The sequence below is a fragment of the Carlito syrichta genome, unplaced genomic scaffold, assembly GCF_000164805.1.
Source record: "Carlito syrichta isolate Samal-C Ts95f unplaced genomic scaffold, Tarsius_syrichta-2.0.1 Scaffold304710, whole genome shotgun sequence".
NCBI lineage: Eukaryota > Metazoa > Chordata > Mammalia > Primates > Tarsiidae > Carlito > Carlito syrichta.
In genome coordinates, this window is record NW_007248806.1 from 148,489 (window position 1) to 161,443 (window position 12,955).

The 12,955-nt window shown below is 41.4% G+C and overlaps 1 protein-coding gene across 2 annotated transcripts in view; it reads right to left on the minus strand.

Annotated features, from left to right (window-relative positions):
• Window positions 1-12,955, minus strand: part of PAPD4 (poly(A) RNA polymerase D4, non-canonical) — an 81,888-nt gene that overhangs the window by 56,090 nt on the left and 12,843 nt on the right. For both annotated transcript variants that reach the window (XM_008060725.2, XM_021713746.1), the window contains exon 4: window positions 11,662-11,899. In XM_008060725.2, coding sequence (XP_008058916.1) covers window positions 11,662-11,899 — 238 coding nt within the window. The remainder of the gene's footprint in view (window positions 1-11,661; window positions 11,900-12,955) is intronic.

Below are 12,955 nucleotides of genomic sequence, written 5' to 3' on the forward strand. Positions count from 1 at the left end.
CAAAAAAAAAAAAAAAAAAAAGAAAGTCACCCTCCTTATAACACAACCCTGAACCCTGACTTACCATTGCCATCTACTAACCACCCTGTTTATCCACTGATCTGGTTCACACTTTCCCCTCCAGCTCAACTTTTGCCACCACCCTTACAATCATATAGGTCATCTCCTTATCTATAATGGGATGCATACCACAACATACTCCATTTCTGTACTTTTTTTACTCCAATATTCTTTAGCAATGTACGCTCCCATAGCTATAATGTGATCTTTACAATAAACTAAAATGTTCTAGCTCTGAAATTTTAAATTCCAATACAGTATTATGGCTTCAATTTCCCGTCCAACTCTCACTTCTTACTCTCCTCTTCCCTGCTCTAGAAATGCAAGACATCTAGATTCCCTTGAATCTCCTCTTTTCCCCCAACCCATCAGCACTTAAATGGTGTGATTTCCTTCTCTGTGCAGTCTATACCCCACAATACATCCCCTGAATCACTTTTTTTTATCATGCCTTAGCAACATTAGTCCCTTGTCATGTTCTAATACCTGTCCTGCAAAATCCTAATAATTTTAGGTCAATATGAAAACCACCTTCTCTGCTTTTACATCTAAGTTGCTAAGAGACAAAACTGGAAAAAAAATTAAAATCACAAAACTGGAATCTTTCAAATTTAATAGCCTAAGGCTGGTCCTTACCATCACTTAGCAATTACCTCCAAGTCTCTGGATGAATACTGCGTATACTCACCACCGTACCATTCCACAATCTTTACCACCTTCCTCAAGCTCTCTAAATGTACCTCTCTCACCCTAGCAAGTTGGGTCAATTAAAGTTTACTAAGAAGATTAAGAATACCAAATATGGCATTCCTCAGTCTCTTATCACAGACCTACAAACTAACATATCTGAACAAAATCTCATCTCTTTACCTTTCCTGTCAGACAAATGGTCCTCTTTGCCTGTTCAAAGCTAATACCTCTACCAATAATTTTGCATCCAAGCATTCTAGTCACCTTAAGGGAACAAACACTTCCATTAGTGTTTCAATCTTACTCTTGTATTTTCAATCTCTCCCTCTCTAGGTCTTCCTCATAGTCCATGACCAAGCAAAAGTATCACCCATCATGCAAAACATTTTCTTTTATCACATTTAGAATGCTCATTTTAAGAAGCCAGAGGCATGCCAGGAAAGAGACATAATTTTTTTTTAATTTTGGATACCCACCTCACAAAAAAGACAGAGCAACTAGGAGATTAAATCAAAGAGATCAAAGTGAAACAGGGCCAATAAATTAAGCAGAATTACTTGACTGGGTATCTCATATATGAGTAGCTGAGGCCAAACACCAACGGCAGTAAGACCCACATGGTATAAGAAACAGTAAGAGGAAAGGGATTTTAGATAGTGCTAGAATCAGAACACCCAGAAATTAGACTGCCTATAGGTTCTACCTTCTCCCCCTCATCCCACAAACCAAGGGTCCCAATTTGATGTGACATATCAGCCAAAACTAGCAAGGAGCTTCACAGGCTACAACTTATAGGTAAATGCAAAGGGGTCATAGAAAGAGCAGAGGTCTCAAAACTAAATGAAGTTCCCTTCTAAGACAAAGAAATATACCAATCAGAAACTACCAGGAAGAGAAATCTAAACGAGGCAGTAAAAAGTCATTAGGGGCAAAGGTCTAAAATGATTCTGACTCCCAGGGGGCATATGACTGTCTAGAAACATGTTGGGTTATCATAACAGGACTGGGGGTAAGGGTGCCTCTGGCATCTCGTAGGTAGAGACCAGAATGCCACTAAATAGCCTACAATACAGAGGATAACTCTCCCACAGCAAAGATTATCTGGCCCTAAATACCAATAGTGCAGAGTGTAAGAAATCTGGGTGTAGATAAAAGTAGAAAAGGAGAAGAGAAAAGGTTCTCATTAAATGTATTTCTGCATACCTCATAAAAACAAAAGAGAAGTTCTAAAGTCACAAAGCTAGGGAAGTTAAGTTACCAAAACCTTCCCCATCTAAAAGCAGTACTAGGTCGGGCTCAGTGGCTCAGCCTGCAATCCCAGCACTTTGGGAGGACGAGGCAAGTGGATTGACTGAGCCCACAGGTTCAAGACCAGCCCGGGCAACTTGGCAAGACCCCATCTCTACAATAAATCAAAAATTAGTCAGGCATGGCAGTATGTGCCTGCAATTCTGGCTACTTGGAAGGCTGAAGCGGAAGGATCTCCTGAGCCCAGCAGGTCGACGCTAGGGTGGATGTGAGGGTGACAGAGTGAAGCTACAACAATCAATCAATCAATCAATCAATCAATCAATGTAGTACTGTACAGAAAAAGCCATCTCAAACACAAATAACAGAGAAAAGAAACTGGACTCTCAGAAATAGAGGTAAGTATGAGAGACAACAGAAAAAGATATTTGAAAACATAATACCTGAAAGGATTCTAATTAATTCCCAAAGTTTTTATAAGAAAAATGAGAACAAAGCCGGGCTCGGTGGCTCAGCCTATAATCCTGCGCCTTGGGAGGCTGAGATGAGTGGATTGCCTTATCCCGCGGGTTCGAGACCCGCTTGGGCAACTTGGCGAGACCTCATCTCTACAATAAATCAAAAAATTAGCCGGACGTGGTAGTGAGTGCCTGTAGTTCCAGCTACTTGGAAGGCTGAGGCGGAAAGATCGCCGGAGCCCAGCAGGTTGAGGCTGCAGTGGCCGGGAGTGGCCACTGCACTCCAATCTGGGCAACAGAGTGAGACTCCAACTCAAAAAAAAAGAAAGAAAGAAAAAAAAATGAGAACAGTGTAACATTCCTGCAAAAAGTGAAGCACACCAGAAAAACATATCCACAAACTGATGAAATATATTATTAAGAAATTTATAGTATATTAAATATAAAAACCAAGGTCTTTTCTCTCATGCTTTAGTTTTACTGAAACTGGTCATGGACTATGAGGAAGACCTAAAGAGGGAGAGACTGAAAATACAAGAGTAAGATTGAAACACTAATGGAAGTGTTTGTTCCCTTAAGGTGACTAGAAGGCTTGGATGCAAAATTATTGGTAGAGATATTAGCTTTGAACAGGCAAAGAGGACCATTTGTTCGACAGGAGAGATAAAGAGATGAGATTTTGCTCAGATATGTTAGTTTGTAGGTCTGTGATAAGAGGCTGAGGAATGCCATATTTGGTATTCTTTTTTTTTTTGAGTTGGAGTCTCACTCTGTCACCCAGACTGGAGTGCAGTGGCCAGGAGCGGCCACTGCAGCTTCGACTTGCTGGGCTCTGGCGATCCTTCCGCCTCAGCCTTCCAAGTAGCTGGAACTACAGGCATGTGCTACCACTCCCGGCTAATTTTTTATTTATTGTAGAGATGAAGTCTTGCCAAGTTGCCCAGGCGAGTCTCGAACCCACGGGCTCAGGCAATCCACTCACCTCGGCCTCCCAAAGCGCTGGGATTACAGGTTTAGCCACCGAGCCCAGCCCATATTTGGTATTCTTAATCTTCTTAGTAAACATTAATTTGACCCAACTTGCTAGGGTGAGAGAGGTACATTTAGAAAGCTTGAGAAGGTGGTAAAGATTGTGGAATGGTACAGTGGTATGTATCTTTCTTTCTTCACAAGAAAAAAAAAATCCTCAGTATGGAGCTCTTACAGATCTAACTGAACTAAAAATAACCATCTGCATCCAAGATTCTTGCTCAAGAAAGCATACCCCTAGCCTTACACAGCTCCTTGCTGGCCCATTTCCTTTTGTCTCCATCTTAGTAGTGGCATTACTGACTCAGAACTCTGTTTTTAACTACCTGTTCTCAGTGCCCACCACGACAGCACCTCAGCTCTGTTCTGTATAGTTTTAATGTCTCCTGTAGCAGCATCCAGCCGTGCTAAGCTGCCTGTCTGGTCTGTCCAAGTTATTTCCCAAGATATCAATTATTATTCTTGATAGTGTTCTGGTTATAAAATTGTTTAGGTTTTCAGTAGTCTGCTCCAGTCCTAGTTCCCATAAGCCCTATATACTTAGTGTGCTATTTGCAGAACATAAGGTTTCTCAAAAGTACAAATGTTTTACAGCAGAGTTTCTCATAATTCCAAATATCTCTATTTCCTCAATCAGCTTATGCACCCAAAATCTAAGTTCCTGATCTTTATTGGTAGTGAAGAATCAGATCACTGGGGTCATTCATTTTTCTTTCTCTCTCTCTCTCCTATATTCAATTATGCCAATATTCCATCATTTTTCCTTATGCATTATCTCTAACATCCTTTTCACTACCATCTGCCATAACTGAAAGCTTCAGCACTTCTCATCTGGATGAATTTAACAACCCTCAACATCTTCCAGGCCCATCTCATTCCAAATCACTTTCAGCTATATTGCAAGGACTTTCTAAAAGAACAAATGTGTGTTATTCCTCTACCAAAAAAACTTCCACAGCATTCTACCGTGTCGTCAAGGACCCAAGCCACTGCATCATTTTATCTCACACTGAATCCTCCAATCACTTCACACTCTAAAGAGGAAAACAGGGTAAACTACACAAATTATTAGAAACATTGCTGGTAAAGGTAGATAATAAATACTAGTTATTACTGGAATAGATTACCTAGTATTTTAGTTAGTTCTAAGAATGTTATCTCCCTACCCTCTTAAGTTCCATCTCTTTGTATTTTTAAAGATAACGATCAAATCTCAGTTTTGCCACTTACTAGCTGTGACCTTGAGTAAGATATTTAGCTCTGAGCCATAATAAAATTAAGATGATATCTGTGTCATAGGACTGCTGAAAAGACTAAATGAAATAGCATATACAGAATGCCTACAAGAGAAGAGACATCAATAAATGTTAGCTTTCTTTAAAAGTGTTCAGTTAAAGAATAAGTACCAGACATAGTGGCTCACATCTGTAATCCCAGTACTTTGGGAGGCCAAGGCAGGACAACTGCTTGAGCCCAGGAGTTTGAGACCAGTCTGGGCAACATAAAAAATTTTTAAATGTAGCCAGGTGTGATGGTGTGCACCTGTAGTCCTGGATACTCAGGAGACTGAGGCAGGAGAATCACTTGAGCCCAAGAGTTCAAGGCTGTGGTGAACACTGATGTGCCACTGAACTCCAACCTGGGTGACAGAGTGAGATCCCAACTCAAAAGAAAAAAAAAAGAATGAACACAGAACGAATTACTTCCCTTCTTTATTCCACAACTAGGCATGTAAAGAGAGCAGCACTCAAATTGGATCAGTTACAAAAGCTAACTTTATCCTTTTGAGATAGATGCCTAATTTTCAAAAAAGATTTAGGAAACTCTTTTTCCATGTGACTAATCAAAAAAAAAGTTACTGATATGTAACTATACTTTACCAGATGACTTATACTGATTAATGTGAATCATGTCACTAAATTTACTGTGATTGAAAATATGCCTAGTCCATAGGCAGAACTAACAGGTATTTAGTTAGTTCTAATAGCTAACTATTACAAGCATATAAATACACACAAAAAATGAAGAGAAGCCGGGCTTGGTGGCTCAGCCTGTAGTCCCGCGCCTTTGGGAGGCTGAAATGAGCCTGAACCCGCGAGTTTGAGACTCGCCCGGGCAATTTGGCAAGACCAAATCTCTACAATAAATCAAAAATTAGCCAGCGTGGTAGCACGCGCCTGTAGTTCCAGCTACTCAGAAGGCTGAGGCGGAAGGATCGCCAGAGCCCAGCAGGTCGAGGCTACGGTGGCTGGAAGTGGTCACTGCACTACAGTCTGGGTGACAGAGTGAGACTCCAACTAAAAAAAAAAAAAAAAAATGAAGAGAGTTTTCAATACATAGCACAAAAATTCTACAAAAAACAGGCCTACCAGAATATATATAAAAAAACCTAAGCATACAATAAAAGATTCTTCTATATTCATTCAAAGAACTGGCCTGATTTGATTTAAGCCACAGGTTTCCACATTTTAGCACTACAAGTGCTTCCCTTTTTTGGGTCGGGGTCTTACTCTGTAGCCCAGACTGGAGTGCAATAGCACAATCATAGCTCCACAGCAGCTTCAAACTGCTGCTCATGCGATCCTTCAGCCTCAGCCTCCCCAGTAGCTGAGAATACGAATATACAAATGCATACCACCACATCCAGCTAATTTTTTTTTGGAGAGACAAGGTCTCAACTATGTTGAGTAGGCTGGTCTCCAACTCCTGAGCTCAATCAGTCCTCCCACCTTACAATGTTGGGATTACAGGTGTGAGCCACCACACCTGGCCAAGAGCTTCTTTAAAACAAGAAAAAAGCCAAGCACGGTAGATCATGCCTTTAATCCAGCCAACCTGGGTAACATAGTGAAATCCTAGTTCTACAAAATAAAAATTAAAAAATTAGCTGGTTGAAGCAGTATGTGCCTGTAGTCCTAGTTGCTGGGGAGGCTAAGACCAGAGGATTGCTTGAGGCCAGGAGTTCAACACTACAGTGAGGTATGACTGTACCACTGCACTCCAGTCTGAGCAACAAGGAAAGCCTCTGTCTTTAAAAATACAATGAGAGAAAAAAAAAAAGAAAGAAAGAAAGAAGGAAGGAAGAAAAATGGTACCAAAACACCCCAGGTTAGTCAGTCTTTGGTCATTTTACTTTGTCTTTCTCCTCTCACTCTCCTATTGGTTTTGCCTAATTGTATTTCCTATTTTAAGAATTTTTTTAAAAAAGAATTACGGAGAGAAAAAGAATAATCTTTACAATAAACTGTGCTGGACAACTGAACCAACAGCAAAAGAATAAAGTTGGACTGGCTGGGTGTGGTGGCTCATGACTACAATCCCAGTACTTTGGGAAGCCAAGGAGAAATGATTGCTTAAGTCAAGGAGTTCGAGACCAACCTGGGCAACATAGTGAGACTCTGTCTCTACAAAAACATTTTAAAAATTAGCCAGGAGCCGGGCTCGGTGGCTCAGCCTGTAATCCCACGCCTTTGGGAGACTGAGGTGAGTGGATTGCCTGAGCCTGCGGGTTCGAGACCCGCCTGGGCAGCGAGACCTCATCTCTACAATAAATCAAAAAATCAGCCGGGTGTGGTGGCGCATGCCTGTAATTCCGGCTACTTGGAAAGCTGAGGCGGAAGGATCGCCGGAGCCCAGTAAGTCGAGGCTGCAGTGGCCAGAAGCGGCCACTGAACTCCAGTATGGGTGACAGAGTGAAACTCCAACTCAAAAAAAATAAAAAAATAAAAATTAGCCAGGCACAGTGGGGGGTGCCTGTAGTAACAATTACTCAGGAGGTTGAGGCAGAAGGATCACCTGAACCCAGGAGTTTGAGGCTGCAGGGCCACTGGACTCCATGCTGGGCCACAGAGTGAGATCCCAACTCAAAATAAATAAATAATGCTTTATACCATACACAAAATTAAGTTAAAATGAAGCAAAGGCCTAAATGTAAGACCTAAAACCATAAAACTCTCAAATCTACATATAGGTCTTAATCTTGGTAACCTTGGATTGAACAACAGTCTCTTAGCTATGACGCCAAAAGCACAAACAACCAAATAAAAATAGATAAACTGAACTGCCTCAAAATGAAAAGATTCTGTGCTTCAAATGATACCAACAAGAAAGTCAAAAGACAACTCATGGAATGGAAGTATTTATTTATAAATCATTATCTGATAAGGGTCTAATATTTAGAATATATAAAGAACTCTTACAGATCAACAATTTTTTTAAAAAACCCAATTAAGAAACAGGTAGCCAAGCTCGGTGGCTCAGCCTGTAATCCCGCGCCTTTGGGAGGCTGAGGTAAGTGGATTGCCCGAGCCCACGGGTTCAAGACCCACCTGGGCAGGCGAGACATCATCTCTACAATAAATCCAAAAAAATTAGCCGGGCGTGGTAGCGCGTGCCTGTAATTCCGGCTACTCGGAAGGCTGAGGCGGAAGGATCCCCAGAGCCCAGCAGGTCAAGGCTGCGGTGGCCGGGAGCAGCCACTGCACTCCAGTCTGGGCGACAGAGTGAGACTCCAACTCAAAAAAAAAAAAAGAAACAGGTAAAGGATTTGAACAGACATTTCTACAAAGAGGATACACAAAAGTTCAACTAGCAGATAAAAAGATGTTCTACATCATTAGTCGGGAAAATGCAAATAAAAATCACAATGAGATACCATTTCACACCCACTAAAATGGCTGTGAACAAAAAGACATAAATAACAAGTATTACAAGTGTCAGCAAGGATATAAAGAAACTGCAACACGCATATATTGCTAATGGGAATGTAACATGGTGCAGTCGCTTTAGAAAACACTTTGGCAGTTCATCAAAAAGTTAAACACAGAGTGACTATCTGACCCAGCAATTTCACTTCTAGGCATATACCTAAGAGAAGTGAAAACATATGTCCATGGAAAAATCTGTACGCAGAAAGTCATACCCATATTATTTATAATAGGCAAAAGGTAAGGCCGGGCGCAGTGGCTCAAGCCTGTAATTCCAGCACTTCGGGAGGCCAAGGCGAGAGGATTGCCTGAGCTCAGGGATTCGAGACCAGTCTGGGAAACTTGGTAAGAACTCATCTCTATGACAAATCAAAAAATTAGTTGGGTGTCATGGTACACGCCTATAGTTCCAGCTACTTGGAAGGCTGAAGCAGAAGGATCGCTTGAGCCCAGGAGGTTCAGGCTGCAGTGGCCGTGAGCAAGCCACTGCACTCCATCCTGGGCGCAAGAGTGAGACTCCAACTCACAAACAAAAAAAAATAGGCAAAAAGTAGAAACAACTCTGAAGTCCAGCAATTTAGGAATGTAGTAACAAAATGTGGTATATTGGCCAGGCTCGGTAGCTCAGCCTGTAATCCCGCGCCTTTGGGAGGCTGAGGTGAGTGGACTGCCTGAGCCCGTGGGTTCGAGACCCACCTGGGCAACTTGGCAAGAACTCATCTCTACAATAAATCAAAAATCAGCCAGGCGTAGTAGCACGTGCCTATAATTCTGGCTACTCGGAAGGCTGAGGCAGAAGGATCGCCGAAGCCCAGTGGGTGGAGGCTGCAGTGGCTGGGAGCGGTCACTGCACTCCAGTCTGGGCGACGGAGTGAAACTCCAACTCAAAAAAAAAACAAAAAAATGTGGTATATCAATACAATGGATGATTATTCAGCTATAAAAAGGAATGAAGTCCTGATCCTTGAAAACTAAGCTAAATGAAAGCAGCAAAACACACAAGCAGATACACACACACAAACAAACACACACACACACACACACACACACACACACACACACACACACACACACACAGCAACACATACACACCAGAATAGGTAAATTCACAAAGACAGAAAATAGAGTCACTATTGCCTAGGGTCATGGAGGCAAGAGTGAGGAGTATACGAAAGTGACTGCTATTGGATGCAAGGTTTCTTTTGAGGATGGTGAAGTTTTGGAATTAGTGGTGATAGTGTAGATACTAAAGACTACTGAAATGTACACTTTAAAAGAGTGAATTAGCCGGGCTCGGTGGCTCAGCCTGTAATCCCATCCCTTTGGGAGGCTGAGGCGAGTGGATTGCCTGAGCCCGCGGGTTCGAGACCCGCCTGGGCAGCGAGACCTCATCTCTACAATTAAAAAAAAAAAAAAAAAAAAAAATCAGCCGGGCATGGTAGCGCATGCCTGTAATTCCGGCTACTTGGAAAGCTGAGGCAGAAGGATCACCGGAGCCCAGCAGGTCGAGGCTGCGGTGGCCGGGAGCGGCCACTGCACTCCAGTCTGGGTGACAGAGTGAGACTCCAACTCAAAAAATAAATAAATAAATAAATAAATAAATAAAAGGGTGAATTTTATGATTCAATTGTAACTTAAGAACAAAAAAAATAATAGAGGAATAAAAAGCAGCCCTACTAAGGAATGAAGTAGGTGTTATTTTCCTGACTCAACATTTTCTGTACACTTATGATGCTCCAGACATACACTGGTTGACAGGAACCCAAAGACAAGTAAAACAAAGTGACTATACACTCCTAGGGCTATTCTCCTTAGTCTACAAAAATGTCTTACTTCTCAAGAGTAGAGAGGCTTTGAAAATATAGAAATTGCAAGTGTAAACCATAGATAATCCAACAAAATGTAGATATTTTACATCTCAATTACCTAGAAGGTTTTTTTGTTAGGTTGCACTAAACATGGGGAAAGGGAGAAATATGTTTCTCATATTAGATGTTAAACAACTCACTGTTGCCCAAGGCTAACAAATCATTTTCTAATTATTATTAATAAAATAGTTTCATTTATTTGAAATTTTTTAATAAAAAATATTTTTGATAAATCTTCCTTGATCCTATCACTTTGAAAGTATTACTTGGCTGGGCGCGGTGGCTCAGCCTGTTAATTCCAGTACTTTGGGAGGCCAAGGAGAGAGGATTGCCTGAGCCCATGGATTCAAGACTAGCCTTGGCAATTTGGCAAGACCTCATCTCTACAATAAATCAAAAAAATTAGCTGAGTGTGGTAGGGCGCACCTATAGTTCTGGCTACTTGGAAGGCTGAGGCAAAAGTATCGCCAGAGCCCAGCAGGTCGACGCTGGGGTGGCCGTGAGTGTGCCACTGCACTCCAGTCTAGGTGACAGAGTAAGACTCCAACTCAAAAATAAAATAAAATAAAATAAAGTATTACTCCCTCACTAACTCCTGGATTCTCTATTTTCTAAATTTGAAACTTCATGATAAACATAAATATCCCAAAAGAAAGTGCTTTCTAGCCGGGCTCGGTGGCTCAGCCTGTAATCCCGCGCCTTTGGGAGGCTGAGGTGAGTGGATTGCCTGAGCCCGCGGGTTCGAGACCGGCCGGGGCAGCGAGAACTCATCTCTACAATAAATCAAAAAATCAGCCGGGTGTGGTAGCGCATGCCTGTAATTCCGGCTACTCGGAAGGCTGAGGCAGAAGGATCACCGGAGCCCAGCAGGTGGAGGCTGCGGTGGCCAGGAGCGGCCACTGCACTCCAGTCTGGGCGACAGAGTGAGACTCCAACTCAAAAAAAAAAAAAGAAAGTGCTTTCTAACACTGTAATACAGTAACCACAGAAAACTTTTTTTTTTTTTTTTGCAATAAGAACAAATAACATGACAGTTCTTTAAGAAATCAAATATTTTGGGCTCCATCCCAAATTTTTATGAATCAGGGAAAATCTGATTTCCTGATAGCTGTACTTCTATTTTTATTTTTTTTTTTTTTGAGTTGGAGTCTCACTCTGTCACCCAGACTGGAGTGCAGTGGCCGCTCCCGGCCACCGCAGCCTCAACCTGCTGGGCTCCAGCGATCCTTCCGCCTCAGCCTTCCGAGTAGCCGGAATTACAGGCACGCGCTACCACACCCGGCTGATTTTTTGATTTATTGTAGAGATGAGGTCTTGCTGCCCAGGCGGGTCTCAAACCCACGGGCTCAGGGAATTCACTCACCTCAGCCTCCCAAAGGCACGGGATTACAGGCTGAGCCACCGAGCCCGGCTTACTTCTGTTTTTAAAAAAATAGCTATAATAATCAAAGTAATACACCAAAACTTAGGTTGAACAGTACTTAAAACACTGCAAAAAAAGGCATGTTCTACTTATTCCAGGACATTAAATATTTCATTCTTTTAATAAATTATTTATATTAAGTACCCAAAAGGCAAAACTAAAATCTACATTATTATTACCTTATCTTTGGCCTCAGGCAGTGTGATTTCTCTAGGCTCTAAAAATGATATTTCTCGAAAAGGTGGAACACATCTGACTATATCTGGTACATAGTGTGTATGAAACAATGGCGGCATTGAGTATCTTCGTTCACCTGATAAAGGCACTATCTGGTTAACTACTGTTGCTTCTTGGTGAGGTGAATGGAAACGTTGCCGTTTACCGTCAAGAGGAAGGATTTTTTCATCGCTTAATCTCCTGAAAACAAGTAATATACCTTAGTATTAAAGATACAACTTTTTTATAATAGAAAACAATTAAAAATATATAAATACTATAACATATCACAATATTATGACTCTTTCAATAAGGCCACATTATTAGCTCTATATGGATCTTTAAAATATTCATATTCAGCATAAGAAATGCCCCTCAACACCTTTTAAAAAATGAGTAATAATGCATATAGAAAAAATAAACTACACGTATACATTGGGGATAGTCTCCTGCATTGAACTACCCCACTGTCTCATCTCAGCTACTTATAGAATTACTAAGAATAAAGATGCAAACTATAACATAAAGAGGATAAGATTAAGAAAGTTGAGTGTTATATATAAAAAAAGGATCTTTGAATATACCTGTGTACTGGCTCATCAGTAGATAAGATCAAATAAGACGCACTTTCTTAAAAGTTTTTTTTTTTTTTGAGTCAGAGTATCACTCTGTTGCCCATGCTGGAGTGCAGTGGCACAATCATGGCTCACCACAGCCTCCAACTCCTGGGCTCAGGCAATCCTTTTACCTCAGCCTCCAGAGCAGCTGAGATTATAGGCACACCTGGTTAAATTTTTTTTTCCTGCCTCAGACTCCCAAAATGCTGGGATTACAAACGTGAGTCACCACACCCATGCCTTTCTTAAAAACTTATAAAGATACTGGATAATTGAGGTGACATGATAATGAGCTGCATCTCAGATAACAGTATTATATTAACCTTAAATTTCTCAGGCATAATCAGTATATTTTGGTTATTAGGAGAACATCCTTGTTTTTAGAAGGAATAAGCTGACATATTTTGGGGTAGAGTAAAATGATGTCAGTAATTTTCTTTTATAAGGTTCAGGGAAAAAGTACGGGGATAAGAAGAGGAAAAGCCAGAAAGAATCAAAATGTAGCAAAACTCTAACTGATGCATCTAAGGCCAGGCGCAGTGGCTCAAGACTATAATCCCAGCACTCTGGGAGGCAGAAATGAGAGGATTTCCTGAGCCCATGGGTTCAGAGTCAGCCTGGGCGACTTGGTGAGACCTCA